At 43.5% G+C, this 21071-nt stretch overlaps 1 protein-coding gene across 1 annotated transcript in view; it reads left to right on the top strand.

The window, feature by feature from the left end:
* The window catches only part of LOC121285191 (glutamate decarboxylase 1), a 67883-nt gene that overhangs the window by 21832 nt on the left and 24980 nt on the right, over nucleotides 1-21071 (top strand). Inside the window, exon 13 of the mRNA XM_041201455.1 lies at nucleotides 18630-18779. Within this exon, the coding sequence (XP_041057389.1) occupies nucleotides 18630-18779 (150 nt within the window). The remainder of the gene's footprint in view (nucleotides 1-18629; nucleotides 18780-21071) is intronic.

The following is a 21071-nucleotide window of genomic DNA, read 5'->3' as shown; positions in this document are numbered from 1 at the left end:
ACCATTCTAAAGGCAGATTGTCCATCAGATAACTCATGAGGAAACTATGAGGCTTGAGATGATGACTGATGAATGCCATTATGCAGAGTCTAGGAATGTGGATATATATTTAGAACGTAGTATTGGGTGCTTTCAAGATGGGGTTCTGGGAGTTGCTCCTCAAACCAGTAGAACCACAGTTTGATGGAAAACGGTGTATAGCCAAGACAATGTTAGAAATGTGGGACTGGATTTTATGCTCCCCCACCAGCAGATTTGAAGGCCGGGGCATAAACTCCAGCGGGTGGCCTTGCCGCCCCCTACCACCACCCCCTCCTCCCTTCACACACAACCCCCCCCACCAACCTGTACAGGGGGCAGAGGAGGCATCAGGCAGCCTGCCTGCCCTTGGGCCCTAATGATGTCTTTCATTTGCCAATTAATGGCCATTAAGGGCCTCAGCCCCCCCGTCCCCCACTGCCAGCACTTTACAGAGGAAGCCTACACCATCCAGGAAGTCTGGCAGCTTTAGCTGGTGTCAGGAAAGGCAGGGGTCCTCTTTTTGTGGGCCTCCTGGGCCCGTTGGGTGTAATCACCCCCAAGCTCATCCCCCTTTAACCTTCTCCCATGACCTCTTGAACGTGGTCCGGCATCTCTTCGCACCCCCTTGACCCAGCCCCGGAACATTGAATTTACCTGATGTAGTGGGACTGCCTGTAGTCCCACCAGTGACCACCAATCCTGCCTGGCACTGCTGGGACCACAGAGCTACTGGCCATCCGATTGGCCAGCAGCTCTCTAAGGTGGGATTTCCTCCTGAGAATGGAGCAGAAGTCATGCCTTAAAGCAATCACCCCTGCCCCTAAAGTTAATTTGCTGCTGGGCAGCAGCTGGAATTGTGGGCAGCCTCCCCTCTGAGGTTTTAGCAGGGGGTCAGGGACCACAGCACCCTGTAAAATTCAGCTTGTGGTCATGCAGTATTTTGCTGCTCGCCACATCTGTTGAGTGGAGCTAACAGCACCAATTGTTTCCTTATCAAGAGTTCCAACCAGGATTTGACTGTTACCTAGTGACATGCCTTGAGATAAGAGATTACAATTTAGATGATCTGCTGTGCAGAGATTCAATAATCCAATACCAAAGCCTATAGTTCTGCTGTGTGCCTTTGGGACTTATACATTGAATAATTTCTTGGGTTCATAGTCACTGGCCAATCCCTTAAGTGGATCTTCTCCTAGGATTGGTAGTGTAACTTTTTCTCCTTAATAACTAGGTATGTGAAACCTATAGATCGTAACAATAAACCTTTCCCCTGTGCACCAGATCCTGAAAAGTATCATGCATCAGAATGTAAAAATAAAAACAAAAAACTGCGGATGCTGGAAATCCAAAACAAAAACAGAATTACCTGGAAAAACTCAGCAGGTCTGGCAGCATCAGCAGAGAAGAAAAGAGTTGACGTTTCGAGTCCTCATGACCCTTCAACAGAACTGATTTTTCTTTACAAGGAGAGGGGTGAAATATAAGCTGGTTTAAGGTGGAGGGTGGGGGGTGGGGAGAGAAATGGAGGGGGGTGTTGTTGTAGGGACAAGCAAGCAGTGATAGGAGCAGATCATCAAAAGATGTCACAGACAAAAGAACAAAAGAACATAGAGGTGTTGAAGTTGGTGATATTATCTAAATGAATGTGCTAATTAAGAATGGATGGTAGGGCACTCAAGGTATAGCTCTAGTGGGGGTGGGGGCATAAAAGATTTAAAAATAATGGAAATAGGTGGGAAAAGAAAAATCTATATAAATTATTGGAAAAAAATAAAAGGAAGGGGGAAGAAACAGAAAGTGGGTGGGGATGGAGGAGGGAGCTCAAGACCTAAAGTTGTGGAATTCAATATTCAGTCCGGAAGGCTGTAAAGTGCCTAGTCGGAAGATGAGGTGCTGTTCCTCCAGTGAAGCCCAACGCAAACTGGAGGAACAGCATCTCAGCTTCCATCTAGGCACTTTACAGCCTTCCGGACTGAATACTGAATTCAACAACTTTAGGTCTTGAGCTCCATCCTCCATCCCCACCCACTTTCTGTTTCTTCCCCCTTCCTTTTGTTTTTTTCCAATAATTTATATAGATTTTTCTTTTCCCACCTATTTTCATTATTTTTAAATCTTTTATGCCCCCCCACCCCCACTAGAGCTATACCTTGAGTGCCCTACCATCCATTCTTAATTAGCACATTCATTTAGATAATATCACCAACTTCAACACCTCTATGTTCTTTTGTTCTTTTGTCTGTGACATCTTTTGATGATCTGCTCCTATCGCTGCTTGCTTGTCCCTACAACAACACCCCCCTCCACTTCTCTCCCCACCCCCCACCCCCCACCTTAAACCAGCTTATATTTCACCCCTCTCCTTGTAAAGAAAAATCAGTTCTGTTGAAGGGTCATGAGGACTCGAAACATCAACTCTTTTCTTCTCCGCCGATGCTGCCAGACCTGCTGAGTTTTTCCAGGTAATTCTGTTTTTGTTTTGCATCAGAATGTGTTTGTCTTCTTTTTGAATACTGGACTGAAAACATACCAAGCAGACCAGGAATCTGACTCTTAAACCAGTAGACGGCTTTATTTAAGTAAAATACATAAATGAACAGGTAACAAATTAAAAATACAGATGATATATCTTAACTATTCTCCTTGTTACATAAAATAATAAAGAATTATTTCACTTTCTCTCCAAACGTAAACCATAAAAATAGAAGTTCACTTGATGCAGCAAAGTTTCAATCTGACCTACCTTGCTTGCTTGCTGAACTGGCACAGACTTAAAACAGACAGCTCTTCTGCCACTACCTTTCAGTGCCTTCCTCAAACATTTGTCAAAAAGCAATTACACAGAGTAAGGTAGCTAGGATTCAGTGTAGGCACTTGGTTCAGTTGTTTTAATTGCTAGGATGGGAGATCCAGAAGAGTAATTCTTTTTAGACAGTGTTTCTGCCTAATGATTATGGCAGAAGATATTAAAAATCTGTGCAGAAGGCTTGAAGTTACCAATCTGCATTCTACATAGAAAACTGAGTGGCCAATTTTAATGATCCAGAATGTCTATGTACTCAATAAGTATCCACAGAAGAATGCACCAGATAGAATGCACTACATAGTCCATAGTTTCAGTCAGGGCCTGTCAACTAGAAGTTACTCAATAATTGCATTTGTCCTATAGATTCAGGGAGCACCAGACTGAGATGTCTAGTCTAATAAATACTCAATTTATTGACTTCTTGCTTTTTGTTTCAAATATAAGAAAGAAAATTGTTTTATAATTAATTGTACGTGACTAATAAAACAAATTCTGACCACTTCTGTATTATAGATTTTTCCTAATGTAATTTAAGTATTTTTTTCAGAAAGATTTGGATTTACACAGAGGAAAAGAAAGGTTACCTTCAATGAGATGTGTGAGGTGCTGTGCAAACCCATTAGCAGTTTAATTTGTGTCATTGTGCATTTCTCTCAGTGCCTGATCTTGTACATGATTTTTCTTCTGGCCATAAGTGTCAGACTTCTTTTTTCTTCCACTTTTTTGCAAGTACATTCTGCATTGGAGACAATATCTAAAATGGTGGGGGAACTGCTTGGCAAAAAAAAAAAATTCACAAGATTGCTTTTAAATCTTACAATTATTTGCCTTGACTGTAAAATTTGAAACAATGGGCCAGATTTTGCTCTCACTGGTGAACAAATGTCATGAGTTGTTCTTTACACTGACACTTGCTCACAGATTTTCATGGGGTTTTGCACTGATACTTATGGTAAATTAAAAAAACTAAAATGGCACTGTGCCCTCTGGGAGCTGTGTGACAGGGCAAGCAACTGTGAATCTCCTTAGCCAATCAGATTGAAGAATCCTTAATGAGCAGCGCAGAATCTGAACCAGGAAGTACCAGTTATAATATTTAATTCAACGTCAAATCAGGTATTAAAATTGAAATGAAGAGAAGGAAAGAAAAAGTGGATTATGGGAGAAAGATAGAAGAGGCAGAAAGAAAAAGTAAAAACAAATGTAATTTATTTATTTTTTTACATTTCCAATAATAATTAAATTCTGAAGAAATAAGACTCCAAAACTAAAAGAGTTAATTATCAGTTCCAAAAAGGCTGTTTGGCAGTACTTAAAACTTACCACACATTAAAAATTTACTTTCACATGACTGAATAAGCCCTAACTTTCTCTAGCATGTTTAGTGAGTACACGTCATATAATTAGAGCAACTTCATGCCGTTCCATGTGTTTTAGTGCTGAGTCTCTTGGCGAGATAATGGTACAGTGCAGTTTCTGCAAGATAAAGGCAACCTGTACAGCAGCTGCTTTTAATGTTTGACTGTGCACGTGCAGTCTGCAGAAGTTGCTATTCAATTTCCTCTTTAATAATGGTGAACACTGCTGAGCTCACCATTGCTTTGATTGCAAAACATGGCAGATTTTCCACAAGCTGAAGCTGGTTTTGGCATTTGTTTACTCTGGCAAACATGACCGTGACCTGTCAAACTCCAGGTTTACGCAACTTACACAAGAGTCTCATTTCATTCCATATAATTTATTGTTCCATATGTGCACTGATAATATATGGAGTTCAACCTTATAACCATATATCTCAAGCTCTCCACTCCTCTTTGATTTGTCATGCTGCTAATCTGACATCCAGAATGGGATGAATAGAAATTTCCTCCATTTAAGTATTTGGAAGACCATTGTCTTTGCTCCCCACCACCAACTTTGTTCCCAGCACCATCACTCTATCAGGCTGAACCAGACTGTTTGCAAACTTGGCATCCTATCTGGCACTGTGTCGAGCCTCCGATCCCATTTACACTCCATCATCAAGACTGTCTACTTCCACTTTTGCTATATCACCTGTCCCACCCCTGCCTCAGATTATCTGCTGCTGAAATCTTTGTTTGTGACTTTGGAATCTCAAGAGTTAGCTATTTTGATGTGTGTCAACCATGGCTCAGTTGGTAGAACTCATCTCTCTGAATCAGAAGGATATGGTTCAAGTCATACTCCATGACTTGAGCATTTAACAAAAACAAAGCTGACACTCAATTATAATACTGAGACAGCATTGCTTTGTTGGAAGCTCTGTTGTTGGGTTGAGACATTAAACCAAGGCTATATGTCCCCTCTCAGGTGGGTCAAAAAGATCTCATGGCACTATTTCAAACAGCAAGGGTGTTATCCATGGTATCCTGGTCAATTTTTTTTTCAATGAATATCCAAAAAAAAGAACAATATCACTTTGCTGTTTGTGGGAGCTTGCTGTGTGTAAATTGGCTGCCAAGTTTTAACACCACAACAGTGACTACGCTTTAAAAAATGACTGTAGGGTGTTTTGGGACTTCCTGGGGTTGTGCAAGACTCTATATAAATTTTTCTATATTGTTACTTCAATACTGCCCTGGCCGATCTCCCATCTTGCACCCTCTGTAAACTTGAGGTCATCCAAAACTCTGCTGTCCACGTCTTTACTCATACCAAGTCCTATTCACTCATGATCCCTGCACTTGCTGACCTACATTGACTCCTGATTTGGCAATGTGTCGATTTTAAAACTCTATTCCTTATTTTCAAATCCTTCCATAGCCTCACTCCTCCCTATCTCTGTAACCTGGTCCAACCCTCCGAGATCACTACATTTGTCTAATTCAGGCCTTGTGTGCATTCCTGATTTTAATTACTCCATCATTGGTGGTTGTGCTTTCAGCTGCATATGTTCTAGGCTCTGAAATCTCCTCCCTAAACCCCTCCTAATCTCTACCTCTCTCTCCTCCTTTAAGGCACTCTTACAACCTAATTTTTGGACATAGCTCTTGGCCACTTTTCCTCATACATCCCTATGTGTGCTGTGGTAAAAATATCCACTCTCGAGTCTGTGAGATTCAAGCAAGCAAAGATTTATTTCAAGCACTTGCGAGGGAGAGAGAGAACATCAGCCAGCTCAAGGAACCTCTCTCAAAGCCACAAGGCTTACAGCACATATTTATTGGCCTTTTCTTCTTACTTTTCATTACAATGTTTCTCATTAATTTCTTAACTAACCATACTATTCCATATCTCAACCCTCAGCCTTGGATATGGCCTCCGGTTACCCATTATCTCCTGCTTCTGTATAACAATGAGTAGACTGTTCATATAGACTATAAAGGCAGTAATTGCTACCTACTAAGCCAATATCCCCATAGTCACTTTGGTCAAGTATCCCATCATGCTTATGCAACATTTTAATATTAACCCTACTAGTATAAGTGCCCTGGTTCCCACATCATGTGACTTGAAGGAGAACAGTCCCAACCTCTCCAATTTATCCTCATAGCTGAAGTTTCTCACACCTGGAACCATTCTGTAAACCTCTTCTGCACTCTCTCCAATATATTCACATCCTTCCTATAATGTGGCACCCAGAACTGTACATAATATTCCAGCTGAAGTCTAATGAGTGTTTTATATAAATTCAGCATAACCTCCCTGCTCTAATACTCTATGCCCCTATAAATAAAGCCCAGGATACGATATGCTTTATTAACTGCTCTCTCCATCTGCCCTGACACCTTCAATGTTCTATGCAAATAATACACCCAAGTCTTTCTGCTCCTGCACCCCCTTCAAAATTTCACCCCTTATGTTATATTGTCTGCCCATGTTCTTCCTACCAAAATGTATCATCTCACACTTCTCCACATTGAACTTCATCTGTCACCTATTTCCCCACCCCATAATCTTGTCTATGTCCTCTTGAAGTTTCACACCTTCCTTCTCTCAGTTCACAACAGTCCCAAGCTTCGTATCATCTGCAAACTTTGAAATTGTCCCCTGCATACCAAGATCTAGATCATTAATATACATCAGGAAAAGCAAGGGTCCCAATGCCAACCCCTGGGGAACTCCACTACAAACATTCCTTCAGCCCGAAAAATATCCATTGACCATTATCCTTCGTTTCCTATTACTCAGCCAATTTTGTATCAATGTTGCTACTGTCCCTGTTATTCCATGAGCAATAACTCTTCTTACAAGTCTGTCATGTGGCACTGTGTCAAATGCCTTTTCAAAGTCCATGTACACCACATCAACAGTATTACTCTCATCGACCTTTTCTGTTACCTCTTCAAAAAACTCCAGCAAGTTAGTTCAACGTGACTTCCCCTTTAGAAATCCATACTGGCTCTTCCCTATCAACCCATATTTTTCTATGTGACTACTAATTCTTTCCTGAATAATTGTTTCTAGAATCTTGCCCACCACTGAAGTTAAACTGACTGGTCTGTAATTGCTGGGCTTATCCTTACAATATTTTTGAACAAGGGCATAATATTTGTAATTCTCCAATCCTCTGGCACCACCCCTGAGTCTAGGGAAAACTGAAAGATTAAGGTCAGTGCCCCTGTAATTTCTACTCTCACTTCCTTCAATATCCTTGGATGCATCTCATCTGGTCCCAGTGCCTTGTCAACTTTAAGTACCCACAGTCTATTCAACACTTTCTCCTTGTCAATTTTGAAACCTTCTAATGACAGAGTTTCCTTGTCTGTCACCATGGCCTAGGTAGCATCTACCTCTTTGGTTAAGACAGATGTAAGTATTGATTTAATACCTCAGCCATAGCCCCTTCATCCATGTGTAAATTCCCTTTTAGGTCCCTAATTGACTCTACTCCTCCTTTTACCACCCTTTTACTATTTACATGCCTATAGAAGACTTTGGGATTCCCCTTATGTTGGCTGCCAGTCTTTTCTCATAATCCCTCTTGGTTTCTCTAATATGTTTTTTCACCTCCCCTCTGAATTTTCTGTATTTCTCTTGGTTCTCAAGTGTATTCTCTACCTGACATCCGTCATAAACGCACTTTTTCTCCTTTATCTTAATTTCAATCTCCTTTTTCATCCAGGGAGCTCTGGATTTGTTTGCCCTACCTTTCGATGGAATATACCTTGACTATGCCCAAACCGTTTCTTTTTTGAAGGTAGCCCATTGTTGAGCTGCAGTTTTTCCTGCCAATCTTTCATTCCTGTCTATCTGGCCTAGCTCCGTTCTTGCCCCATTGACCTTGGCTCTTGTCCAGTTAATTATTCTTACTCTGGATTGCCCATCATCCTTTTCTATCATCATCCTAAAACGTACAATACAATGATCACTGTCTCCTAAATGTTTCCCCACTGACACTTGATCTACTTGGCACACCTCATTTCCAAGAATCAGTTCAAACAGTGCGTATTTTCTTGTTGGATTGGACATACTGCTGTAGAAAATTGTCCTGAACACAATATAGGAACATTTGCCCCTCTCCACCCATTACACTCCCACTGTCCCAGTCTACATTCGGGTAATTAAAGTCCCCATTATAACTACTCTATTATGTTTGCATCTCTCTGTAATTTCCCTACAGATTTGTTCCTTACATCCTTCCCACTAGTTGGCGGATTATAGACTACACCGAGCAATGTAATTGCACACTTTTTGTTCCTTCGCTCTAGCTAAATTGATTCTGTCCTTGAACCCTCTGGGACATGCTGTTCCTCTAGCACTGCAATGCTCTCCTTAAACAATACCGCCACCCCTCCTCCTTTCCTATTTCTCCTGAACACCTTGTACCCAGGAATGTTTAACACCCAGTCTGCCCTTCCTTGAGCCAGGTCTCTGTTCTTGCCACAACATCAATATTGCAATCTATGCCTGTAACTCCTCAATCTTATTTACTATACTCCATGCATCCAATATCACTTTGCTTGTAGGCCTGACATTGGAAACAATGTAAGGAGATAAAGTTTCTGTACTACCCATTGGTTACCCACTAAACATCAGAAAAAGTTAGGGCTGTTGCATTCAAGAATAAATAAATTTTTAACAGCATGATCAATCAGAATTACTGCCAAACAACCTCGCTGACACTGAAAATTTAATCATATAAGTCTGGAATTACATTCCTTCAGGATTTATTTATTGTTGGGGATCTGAAATAAAATAACATTTAAAATCATTGTTAAAAACTTTTTCCATCTCTTTTATAACTCTCTTAATCCCATCTTTCGTTCCTACTTTATTTCAATATAATACATGATATAAATCCAATTTACACTTCTGATTTAGTTCCTGCAGGGGTTGCATTTTAACTTTAGACAAATTGAGAATGATGGGGTGAGGTGGGGCCAATAGCTTGCATGAAATTCAGAAATCAAGGTTTTCCCACATGCTGCACAGTTTTAACTCCACAGCATGTTTGTGGCATCACTGATATGTTCCCTGCCTGCAAGTCAACCCGATTGACGGGCTTATTGGCTTTCAATTGGGCAAGGGAAGATGGAGAATAGGCTGCAGTAGCAGGTAAACTCACAGCATTAATGGGTGTGAGTCAGATCAGGGAGGGGGAAGGGGAGTAGATAATCCTAGGGTGTGGAGTGTGGATGGTGAAGGCGTCAATTCCCAGGGGGATGATCCTGGGAGAGGAAGGAGGAAGGCCAGAGGCCTCAGAGGAGGTGTGGTCACAGGCTTCAATGGGGCAAGGGACAAAGGCCTCAGGGGTGGGGAATTAGCGGGTAAGTCATGCAGAAAGGTGTAATTTGAGGTCACAGAGGAGGGATTGAAGGCCTCAGAGGGTGGAGCAAAGGCCTTGGGGGAGGGGTGGTGATGGGGTCATCAGAGGGAGTTTGAAGATTGGTAGTGTCAGATGTGCCTGATCGTGCAGTTTGGCACTTACCCCTTGGATCCAACACTCCTTGCCTTCCTGCAGTTGCTGGATTTCCCAAGGCTCAGGAAAACTGGCTGTCTAGGGTTAAATTTAAATGGGTGCATAAAAATTAGGCATGCAGCCTCATTATAATATTTAAGTTGACAACTTCCCTCCTGGTATAAGATTGACCGCCTGTCACCCCATTTCCTGTCCTGCCTCCATTTGCAGCAGAAGTGGGCAGGTTGGAGGTGGGTTGGGGTTGGGACGCGGATACTTAAAACTTTAATCTCCCATCTGAAGAAAACCTGCCATTTTTTAAAGTTAAAGTTCCCCTGTGCCTTTCAGCGAGTACTCTTCAAGTTGATTTGAAGAATCTCACTGTTGCTTTCTTGCACATGCCACAGATGCCCTTTAGAGGGCGCCACGCTGGATAGTCACTAATGACAGTCAGTTGCCACCCAAAGCCCATGAAATGTTTGTGGACGGCTGTCACGAAGCCATCAATTGCAAAAGCCAGACGATTGTGTTTGGATCAAAATTTAAAGTTGCATCATAGCAGAAATCAAAACCTTGGTTCAATGCAAAGTAGTTATTTGTATGTCTGAAATGAAAGGGATAAGCAAGTAACTTCATGGACTTTGAGCCAGGTATTGTAGTGCTGGCCTAGTTTCAAGGCACCAATGCCCAGATTTGTCAGATCTCTTGTGAACCTTTTGATCTTCTCATGTTTTTTAATGTTGGGACAAAATCCGAGGGCAGGATATTGGGTTTAAGGACAACAACCCGATGCAGGGTCCTTACTGTGTGGGGAATAGTCACCTGGCAGTGATTTCCTGTGAATTGGTCAATTGGTGGCCAGAAGGCGGTCTTGCCTTCTAATTAAGGATGGCAGGTAGGATTTCAATCGGAGAGTCATTACAGGCAAGGGAGAGAGAGGGCACCTCCGTATGAAGGCACCCTTTTACCAACTTCAAAAAATTTTGAATTAAAAATGGCCACAGCATCTGGGCCACCATTGTAGAGGCGGAACCCCTTTACAGGGTGGCCTGTGGCCGCAGCTTAACCTGACAAGCATGGAGGGTCTCAGAGACTGACTGGAGCACAGGCCTGCTCCTGATGCAGTAGGAGGTAGTCCTTCTGCTCCCGATCCCACCTCCGGGAAAATGGCAAATTGGCAAGCCCGGCTGGTGGCATGAATTTGTATGCCCGCCTACCCACTGGGGTGAAAATTCTGCCTCAGGTGATAATAAATTTGGACAATTCTGTTGAAATTGGCAGACTAACTTTAATTTGTTGAGTTATTAAGGCTGTTAAAACCTAATTAGGGTCTAAATTGAAAGTATCAAGCCATGGCCAGCAGTCTTACCACTGGGAATGAGAACTGACTATTCGAGCTAGTAAAAATGCTGAAAAGAGTAGAAAATATATTTTGGATAATGCTGAAATGGCTGGCTGTGAAATGATAAGTCTTCATGCAAAGGAATGAACAACTCAGAGGGCTGAATTTCCTCCTCAGCATATCTTGAGTGGAGAGGAAAATCAGGCAGTGAGCCCTTTCACCATTTACCTGCCATCAGATACCACTCTTTGATTTCCCACTGGAACTGATAATACATCCATGCAAATACTTGTGGCCATTTAATTCTTAGGTGCAAATTATGAGAATGCATTATTCCCTATCATTTGCACCTTAATAATGCAGGGAACTCGGAATGCTGTGCATTCATGCTGTTCTAAGGTTGTTATGAGCCACAAGAGGATTTAAGGTTTCATTAGCCAATTTGTCTAATGCGGAATCAGTGACTGTGCTAATTAATGTGCAAGTTTTGAAATAAAAGGTAAGTATTTTTAATTTTTGATGCTTTAGCTGACTCTGCTAGCCACACCCAATATTCTCCCCACCCTTGTGTCAAACCATTCAGCCATAGTGGAGTCTGTCAAATGTATTCAAATGGTTCTGACCCTGGGGAGTTGGCTAGGGTCAGGGATGGGACTGGTGTGAGAACCCTCTGGCCCACTAAAGTCATGTGCCATTGTTTCCAAGGGAAGAAATTTCCATTTGATGTGTGGGGGGCAGGCCCTGCACGTCCATGCGTAGAATGACGCACAGTGACGTCGGGCGAGCGTCCTGATGTCACTGCGCGCCATCATGATATTTCGCTGGGCAGGCGCACAATGAAGTACGACATGTGCCCACCATTAATTAACGGGCCACTTAAGGCCCTTTAGTGTTCAGTTGACGCCAATTTTTCGGCACCCATGTGATCTTCAGGTCAGCGCACGGGGCAACGGGCAGGTGGGTAGGAGACATTTGTATTAACCTCATCCACGGGCAGGATAAGGGGGCTCAGTGGGGTTGTGAATCTGCTCTGTGAAGTATTTATTGTTGAAAGTTTTTCAACCTTGCCTGTGTGATCTGCAGTACTTTAAAATACATCCCAGCTGCTTTTTCTGGACTCTTAACCTTCATGTTAGCACTCTGCAGTGAGGAATCTTTTCCAGGCCTGCAGGTTTCAGGAAGCCTTCCTTTAGCATGGGAATGGGAGCTGAACTGTCCACTGGAGACAGCTCCTCTGAGGAGGAAGGGAGGGCTAGAAGGGGGAGGTGGCCTGGAGTGCACTTTCAGCCTCCAGGGGAGCCACCTTTGGGAGTACAGGCACAGGCACAAGGGGTGCAGGGCCAAGAGGTTGTCCAAGGTGGAAGGGGCTGCAGAAGACGTCACTACCCTGCTGCCAGGGTATACAAGTGGCGAAGCAGTTACCTCAATATGACTGAGGTGCAGTGCCGAAGGAGGCTTGGACTGTCAAGGAAATCAGTCAACTATATCTGTCAGATGGTTGGCCCTGAGATCTCCCCGAACTGTGTGGATGGACACCCCATGCCAGTGGCTCTGAAGGTCACAGTTACCCTCCACTTCTATGCCTCTGGCTCCTTCCAGGGCTTGATGGGTGATCTTTGCCGTGTCTCCCAATTAGCTGCCCACACTGGTGTCAAGCAGGTTACAGATGCTCTGTTCAGACAGGCATTGACCTTCATCCACTTCTGTTGCGACCAGGCAAGCCAGACACAGCGAGCCAGAGACTTTGCGGTGATTGCTGGCTTCCCCTGTGTCCAGGGTACAATAGACTGTACACATGTGGCCATCAAGGCACCAGCAGGTGGGCCCGTTGCCTTCGTCAACGGGAAGGGCTTTCACTCCATGAACGTGCAGATAGTGTGTGATCACAGGATGCTGATTCTATAAGCCTGTGCAAGGTACCCAGGCAGCTCCCATGACACCTACATCCTCAGACACTCCCAGATGTCAGGGCTTTTCAGCACTCCAGCCCAGCTGGATGGATGGCTGCTGGGTGACAAGAGCTATCCCCTCCGAAGGTGGCTCATGATGCCTCTCCATCATCCAAGAACAGAGGCTGAGCAGTGGTACAATAGGAGCCACGGCACCACAAGGGCTGTGGTGGAGAGAACCATCGGTCTACTCAAGATGCACATCCGATGCCTGGACCGCTCAGGGGGCACCAGATCACGTCTTGGTGATAAGGGTTGCATGCTGCACTCTCCACAATCTTGTGCTGGAAAGGGGGATGCAGTGGACGATGAAGACGCCAATGCAGTGGCTGCGGCTGCACATGATGAGTCCAGCAGTGAGTCTGAGGATGAGCAGGCACAGGGAAATGCTGAGGGGGTAGATGCTGACCCAGGATTACACCAAGGAGGCATGAACATCCGGGAGGCTTTAATCCAACAAACTTTCAGCTAGCACCACAGAGATGGATCACCAGGACAAATCTGGGCTGCCACGACGATATTTGACACCTCAGTGCAAAATCTGCCAGGTCAGCAGCAGTAACTAAGGGCCTTGTAAATAAAGCTGAATGTCCAACAAATCACTCATTACATGGAGGATGCTTGGCACTCGGATATGTGGCTCATTGCTTCAGCGAGCATCCGCGTAAACTCCTCCACCACGGACACCATGCCAAGCATAGACTCATGTATCACACCCAGATGCTCTTGCACACCCGGCAACACTTCCTGCACCTGCTGCATCACGGACGACTCCAGAGGCATTTCATCAGGCACCGACTGAGCATTTGCCTGATCCCCTGCAGTCCTCCCACTGTTGGCGCCATGGGCACTGTCTGTCTCTGCCAGCTCCTCCAGCGAGTGTGAAGTGCCATCACCACTGTGCCCTGGGGCACTAGCTGTTGTTCTAATTCCCACCGAGGTGCTAGTATCGGTGTTGGTGCCTGCCTGGCAGAAATGGTGTGACACTGGTGAGACTTCAGGCCCCTCAGGTGTGAGAGGGGGCCAATGCTGCTCCTCCTCCCGGCCATGTTGTGATGATGCTGAAAGGAAGAACAAGGACAGTGGATCATTTAGCATGCAGACAATGATGAAGTTCATCCCTGTCCCCTGGATCATTATGCGCTCAACCTTCCATAAACAATGGTCCAGCAATGTTGCAACAATAACTAATTTAACAATCATCAGTGCTATGGCTGTTGGGAGGACAATGCTGACCTCACTGTTGACCTTAAATACCCGGCCATGGCACCCCAGCCTCACCGACACCAGTGGACCGGGTGCATAGTGTCTCTCCAGTTCAAGGCCCTCCTGCTCGAAGCAGCTTAATATGGAGAACTGTACCTGGCTGCCTCCGGTCCTCACATGCTCTGCTGCATTCTGCACATTCTTCTCCTGAAAAAGAGAGAAGAGCATTGATTAGGGCAAATTGCACATGGACTCTGTTCATGCACGGCCCACCCCCAACCATAGTGGGACATATCAGGTCTGCAGTGCCTCCTCACCCTGCTGCAGCTAATTTCTCAGACAAGGATGCTAGGCCTGCTCCCCACCCCCATTCTGCCCCCCCTTAGACACATGCTGCATACATCACATTAGGAACCACACAGTATTTCCTCCCATAGCAAGGAGGCGCAAGCACATGCAGTGTAGAGGGCAGCAGATAGTTCATTGCCACGTCACCTTGAAGCTCCCCTTCCACCATCTCATCACCCTGACTAGGACATGCCCTGGAGTTCTGAGTCTGCGCCTAGGTGCAGCTCCTCCAGGTTGCCCCCAAACCAGTCATGTGGGGACTCAGATCAACACATGCTGTGGAGGAAACCTCATCTCCTCATGACCCACTCAGGCTGACCTCAGCATGGGCACCATCTTCTTGCCCACCCAGCAAAGGACAAATGCCGTCAATGATTCAATCCAATGACAATACTGAGACTTGTGGGTGTGGGGGGAGTGCAGAGGGTAAGGTTACCTCCTTGGTTAAATGCCCAATACCAACATGGTAATCACCCTGCCAGAGCGCAACTAATCATTGAAGCGCTTGCGACACTGGATCCAGGTGCGCCGCACCACGTTGCAGGATCTCACCACCTCTGCCACCCCCTCCCAAGCACGTTTTGTCATGTGGGGGTGCCTCCTCCTCCCATCCTGGGGGACCAACACCTCCCGCCGTGCTGCCACCTCCTTGAGGAGGGCAGCAAAGCAGTCATCAGAAAAATCAGGGGCGCACTGGCCCCCCCCCCGCTGGCCTACCCTCCAGCCTGGCCTGCTCACCCGAACCCCTCTGCTGCGGTCTAGCACTGGCCATTGTGGGCAGCCTACAAAAGGCTGCCAGGCCTTCTCTTAAACAGACTGTCGGGTCGCCATTGGACCTGGTGGTTTGTGCACACCCGCCACCGCCTGCCCACTCCCGCTATCCTCGGGAGTTGGGAAATATGCTGGGCGGGCCTTAATTAGCCCACCCGCATAAAATGGCGGCACCCACCCAATCGCAGGTGGCGATTGGGTCCATGCCCTCCCGTACCCGCTCCTGCTCTCGCTCCGCCCCCCCCCTGCCAGATGGAAAATTCTGCCCCAAGAAGAAAACCTTTCTGCACATGCCTTGAAGCATCCAAGATAGTGACTCTCATGACTGCATTTCAACACAGGAAGCTGTAAGACAGGAAGTGGGTTGAAGATAACAATTTTTTTTGAAAATGTGGTGATAAGTGTTGTAGCAGCACTGCTAAAAATAGAAGCAGTTTTAGAATTTTAAAAATTTTCGAATAATTATCTGTAGCTAACTATAGTGCTTGTTTTCAACTATCAGAAAAATAAAAAAAAGAAAAGTTAAGGGTAGGCGTGATACATACCATAATGTATAATATATTGCAGTTAAACAAGGGAAATTAAAATCATTTGCCAAAATTCTACCTGTAATATATTGAAGATCTTAGCTTAGATTCTTGGCTGGAATTACACCAGAGAGCAGGCGGGTGTATTCTAATTACATGCAATTGACAGGAATATGTCACATTGCTTCAATTCCGAAATACCAGATGAATTCAGAACTCCACCATACTCCAGGTAGCGTAACCACTGAGCAGAAAATCCAGGCAGTTATATTTAGTGCACAGCTCCTGTAAGTGTCATAATTATTTTACTTCAGTCATCACACTTCAGGTGTCACGCTTTGAATGTCATGCTTCAGTTTATTTTCTGATTAATAGCAATGCCACCAGAGGTTTGATAGCTTTAAAAAATATATTATGGACCATCGATATTTGTCTTGAGAAGGTGATGGGTCTTTTTCTTGACCCATTGAATGTAGCAGTGTGATACAACAGTTAGGAATCAGCCATGTTGGTGTGTAACTGGAGTCACATGTAGGCGAGACCAATTTCTTTTTCTTAAAGGGCATTAATGAGCCAGTTGTTTTTTTTTAGGCCAGCCAGACTGCTTCATGGTCACTGTTCCTGATACCAAATTATTATTTTTATAAATTGAATTCAAATTCTCAAAATGCTGGAAGATTTACACTCGCTTTCGTGGATTATTAGTCCGGTAACATAATCACTGCACTATTGTACATTAAAACATTTGCAGATTGCAAGCATTTCCTGTAAATACTGTACCACACATTTCTTCCTGAAACACTTACCCTATTACACTTGTCGATAACATCTTTACTGTTACAAAACAATGTTTCATCCAATGAACTAGAATCAATGCCACAGGAAATCTGCTGCAGTATATTATGCAAAGTAAAGGCTTTATTGCATCCCCCTAAAGAAGCAATTTATTTCTATTATGCTGTTTATATCATACTTGCCTGTGATGTCGACTGGTTACCTTTAAACTATGGGTTCTATATTTATCTCCTTTTGAGTCCTCCTTGTAAGGCATGGTGTCTCCACTTGAGGCTTTACTTAAAACCAGCCTCATTTTTCTTGCTACTTACACTGTGATTCCATTTGCCCACTCTCTGCTACCAAACCTTTTCAGCTGGACCCTATTGTTAGCACAGCCACCCCAAGATGGACTAGTAATCCAGAGACCCAGGGTAATGCTCTGGGGGCCAAGGTTTGAATCCTGCCATGGCAGATGATGGAAATTGAATTCAATAAAAATCTGGAATTATAAGTCTAATGATGGCCATGAAACCATTGTTAATTGATGTAAAAACCCATCTGCCCTTTAGGGAAGGAAATCTGCTGTCCTTAACTGGCCTGGACTACATGTGAGTCCAGACCCACAGCAATGTGGTTGATGCTTAACTGCTGCCTGAACAAGGGGCAATTAGGAATGGGCAATAAATGCTGGCCTAGCCAGTGGTGCCCATGTCCCATGAATAAAACTTCAACCCTACTGTCCCCTCACCGTTCTAAGCCACCTCCCTTCAACCCCCCTCTGCCTCCACAATAACAAAAACTGTGCTCTGAGCATGAATGGAAGTGCTTAAAGTACTTCCAACACTCTAAGAAGCCATTCCCCCTTTAAAACACTTAACCAACTTAAAGCAGGTTCCTAGTCATAACTGATTGCAACTACCCTGTCTCTGAAGTCACAGGAGTTCAGAAATATCAGGCAGCTGCAAAACAAGAGGACTGATGCACTATTGTTTTGCTTTACCTCCTTAAGACCAATTTCATCCCCACTGGTCTACAGTTTTTAAGATTTGGCTTTAATCCTTCATTAGAATGTAAGAAGTAGGAACAGGAGTAGGCCATTCAACACCATAAGCTCTTATCTTGTGTTGCACCTTATTGAATGCCTATTGGCTATTAAAAATGTTTACCAAAGTATCACACACTTCTGCCTTTCTTTCACTACCCCAGGAAAAATTAAATCTAAAGCTGTTGTCTTCTCTACCTTGAGCTCTGTTAATTTAGCTAATACCTTTTCCCTTGAGACTTGCAAGCAACCTAGCCGAGTTTTATTCTTATCTTCTGCGTAAGGGAAGATACAATCTTGGCTGTATCTATTCAATTTGTCTGCCTGCATGTCCTTGTTATTTATAATTTTCCCGCATCCTTTAGCAGTCTTATTTGTTCCCTAACTGACCTTTGATTCTTAAAGTAAGCAAGCTTCTATACATTTCCAATTCTTTTGACTTTTTTCTATAATCCTCCTTTCTAGATTCATTTCAGCTTGCCTAACACTTTTATTTGTTAACTGCTTTGCTGTAGGAAAACAGTATTAAAACAGAAGTGTCTCTAGTTCACAAGGAGGTTCTCGATTGGTAGAAAAAACCTGACCTTTTTTTGCTTCCACACTTTCTCTGAATAGTTAGCCTCTGGGAGGCTGTGTTCAATAATGGAAATGGGAGAGGGAGAAGAGATAAAGGTGAACAAATTAAATGTTGGGAATTACAATTAATGAAAAGAAACAACAGTGGGTATATTATGAAATTGATCCTGATTGTTCTAGGTATTTTATCTTTTGTGCCTTAATAATCTGAGGGCATTCAATGTTTTGCCTGTTTGATGGTTTGCCTTCCATTGATTTTTAACTTTCTTCTTTTTCTCTTCCTAGCTTAGAGAAAAAAAAACTGATATGTATCTTGAAAAACATTCCTAAGTGCAAAATCTTTTGGAAGATTATTTTTTGTTATGGCAATGTGGAGTAAAGTGAATTATACTTTGTTCATAGGGTATCCTCCAGGGCTGCAATCAGATGTGTGCAGGGTACTTGTTCCAGCAAGATAAGCAGTACGACGTTTCCTATGATACAGGAGATAAAGCGATACAGTGCGGCCGCCATGTGGACATTTTCAAGTTTTGGTTGATGTGGAAAGCTAAGGTACAGTAACCTTGGATGAAGTCTTTAATTGCTAGCTTGACATGTTACAAACACCTGATTGTCTGAGTTAGCAGTTATTTAAATGAGTTAAACTAAAACTAACAGTTGTCCTTGGAAAAGGGAGTGCCAGAACCCAAAAATGTAACAAATGAAAAGTCAGATAAGTGAAACAAATGTAGCTTACCGAGCCACAGCTGCAGAAAATATGAAGGGTAGAAATTCTGCCTCTGTGCTTACAAGCTTATGATTGTCTACCCATTCATTTCAGTGGGGCTGGCCTGGTGAGCACAGATTAGGATTTCTATCCTCTGAAATTTTGGTGACCATTAGTAGCAGATTTCTCTTTACAACCATGAAGGTTTAAATTATGTAGAAGATGTATTGCTATGGTCCCTCAATTTGAGTTTGTAATTTTAGTTTCAATTACGGTTAAAAATGCAGAATTGAGCTATGCATTAGCCTGGGTCATATGCTGTTTGCAGGTACTTTTTTTTTCTTATTAAAATGTCAATATCACCATTGGATGGTGCTTCTGTAAAGACTGCCAGTACTAAACAGAATGTTCTGGAAAATCATCTCTTACAGGTTTGCAGCGTAGTTTCAGAAGAGGTTGCCTTGGTAACAAATGTGATCTAGTTACAGCACTGCAGAACTTTGGAAATATTTGCTGTAGTGGAATTGACTATCTGATGGTTATATACACAAGTACCAGAAATTACTTCCTGCACCTTGACAGTGAATTTAAAGGTGGGGTACATCACCCTTAATGCGTATGACTGTGGAGATCTAAATATTTAAGCATTCAGCAGCTAGTAGTACAAATCTTTTTAAATGTAAATATAAGTTTTTAAGTATAAATCTATATGATTTTTTTTTTAGCAATCTCATATGCCTTAGAAATCTTTACAGTAATCCCCAGTCTGAGTTGAAGCAAGTTGAAGGAGAGTGTTGAAGATTCCCTCTAACATTTTACAATACTGCCTGGATAGAGAAAATGGAGCCCATATTCTTCTGAGCTTCTTGGTTCAAGAGGAAGGGCAGAAAGAACTTGTGCCCAGAAGTGGTAGAGGAAACTGAAAGGCTTACAGCAGCAGTAACTGCCACCAGCTCTGGGCCTTCTGGCTGCTGTTCAAAAAATGTCTTTGCTCCTTAAAGTCTAGAATACATAGGAAGGTGGGTTTGGTAGTACTGCAAGGGTGGTTCAACAGTCTGGGACAGTGAGAGCAAGTAGTGGGAAATGTGAAAAATGGAGGAACATAAAGGTCTCGGGGTAATTGGGAAATGGCTGCTTGGAACTGGAAGTAGTTGCAGGATATCCTTCAAAGTATAGGCATTCTGGGAGTAGTATGGAATTGGAAGAAGGTAGTTTGGAGTATGGAAGCATTGAGGTGAATGTGGCAGATGTATGTGCATTGGGAAGAAGTCGCTGGGTGTGGAAGTACTTAGAATGGATCTTAATATGGAGACACCAGGAAGTAGTTCTGGGACTAGAAGAAGGGGGTAATGGTCACTGGGAGCATGGGTGTTAGGAATGGGAATGCAAGGATCTAGAATGATTGGGGAGAAAAATCTCACAGTATCTGGAGCATAGTAGATGACTGGACCTCCCTTTCTCACAAAAAATAACTGTCAGATTTCCTATGGATGCCTGGCATCAGAATGAAAAAGCTATGGGATCCTTTAGTGACAAGATCCTCAAAAGTGCAAGGGGCCTGAAATTGAATCCATGTTCCTTTTACCAATTAAATGCTTTACATCACAGGAAAATGTATCACTCCCTCAACATGCAGCTGCTATGTGACCACCCATACCACATCATGCATGTAAATGCTTGCTTTCTTTTGACTCATTATATTAAGGCCAACACTATTTAAAGATCGAAAACAAATATGTAGCCAGTTTCCAGGTGATATAGGCCCATTAGCTATGACTAATGGCAACTGTGTGATTCTCCAGCATTCCAGCAAAGCCAAGATATAATGAGATCTATTTTGCTACGAGGATTTAATTGAACACATTATTTGAATATTAAAAGCATGCTTCTGGTGTCTCAGTTGGTGGGGTACTGTAATAGGGACCTAAACAATCATTCAGAATTGTAGTGTAGAGCTGCATGCTCCAAAGTTTTCCTTTGGAAAGAGGACTTTTATAGACCATATATAAAAGGAAAGTGACAGAAAGTGATGAGGGAGAAGGTGACTAGCACCAGCAGCTGAGGCTTCTGAGGAGAGCCTTCTGCTAGTAGTGAGGGCCATCCAGAGTCACTGTATTTGGGACACCTTTCCTTAGAAC

Source organism: Carcharodon carcharias, chromosome 12 (genome assembly GCF_017639515.1).
Source record: "Carcharodon carcharias isolate sCarCar2 chromosome 12, sCarCar2.pri, whole genome shotgun sequence".
NCBI classification, from domain to species: Eukaryota; Metazoa; Chordata; class Chondrichthyes; order Lamniformes; family Lamnidae; genus Carcharodon; species Carcharodon carcharias.
The sequence above is the reverse complement of the archived record's forward strand: the minus strand, read 5'-3'. Positions and strand labels throughout refer to the sequence as shown.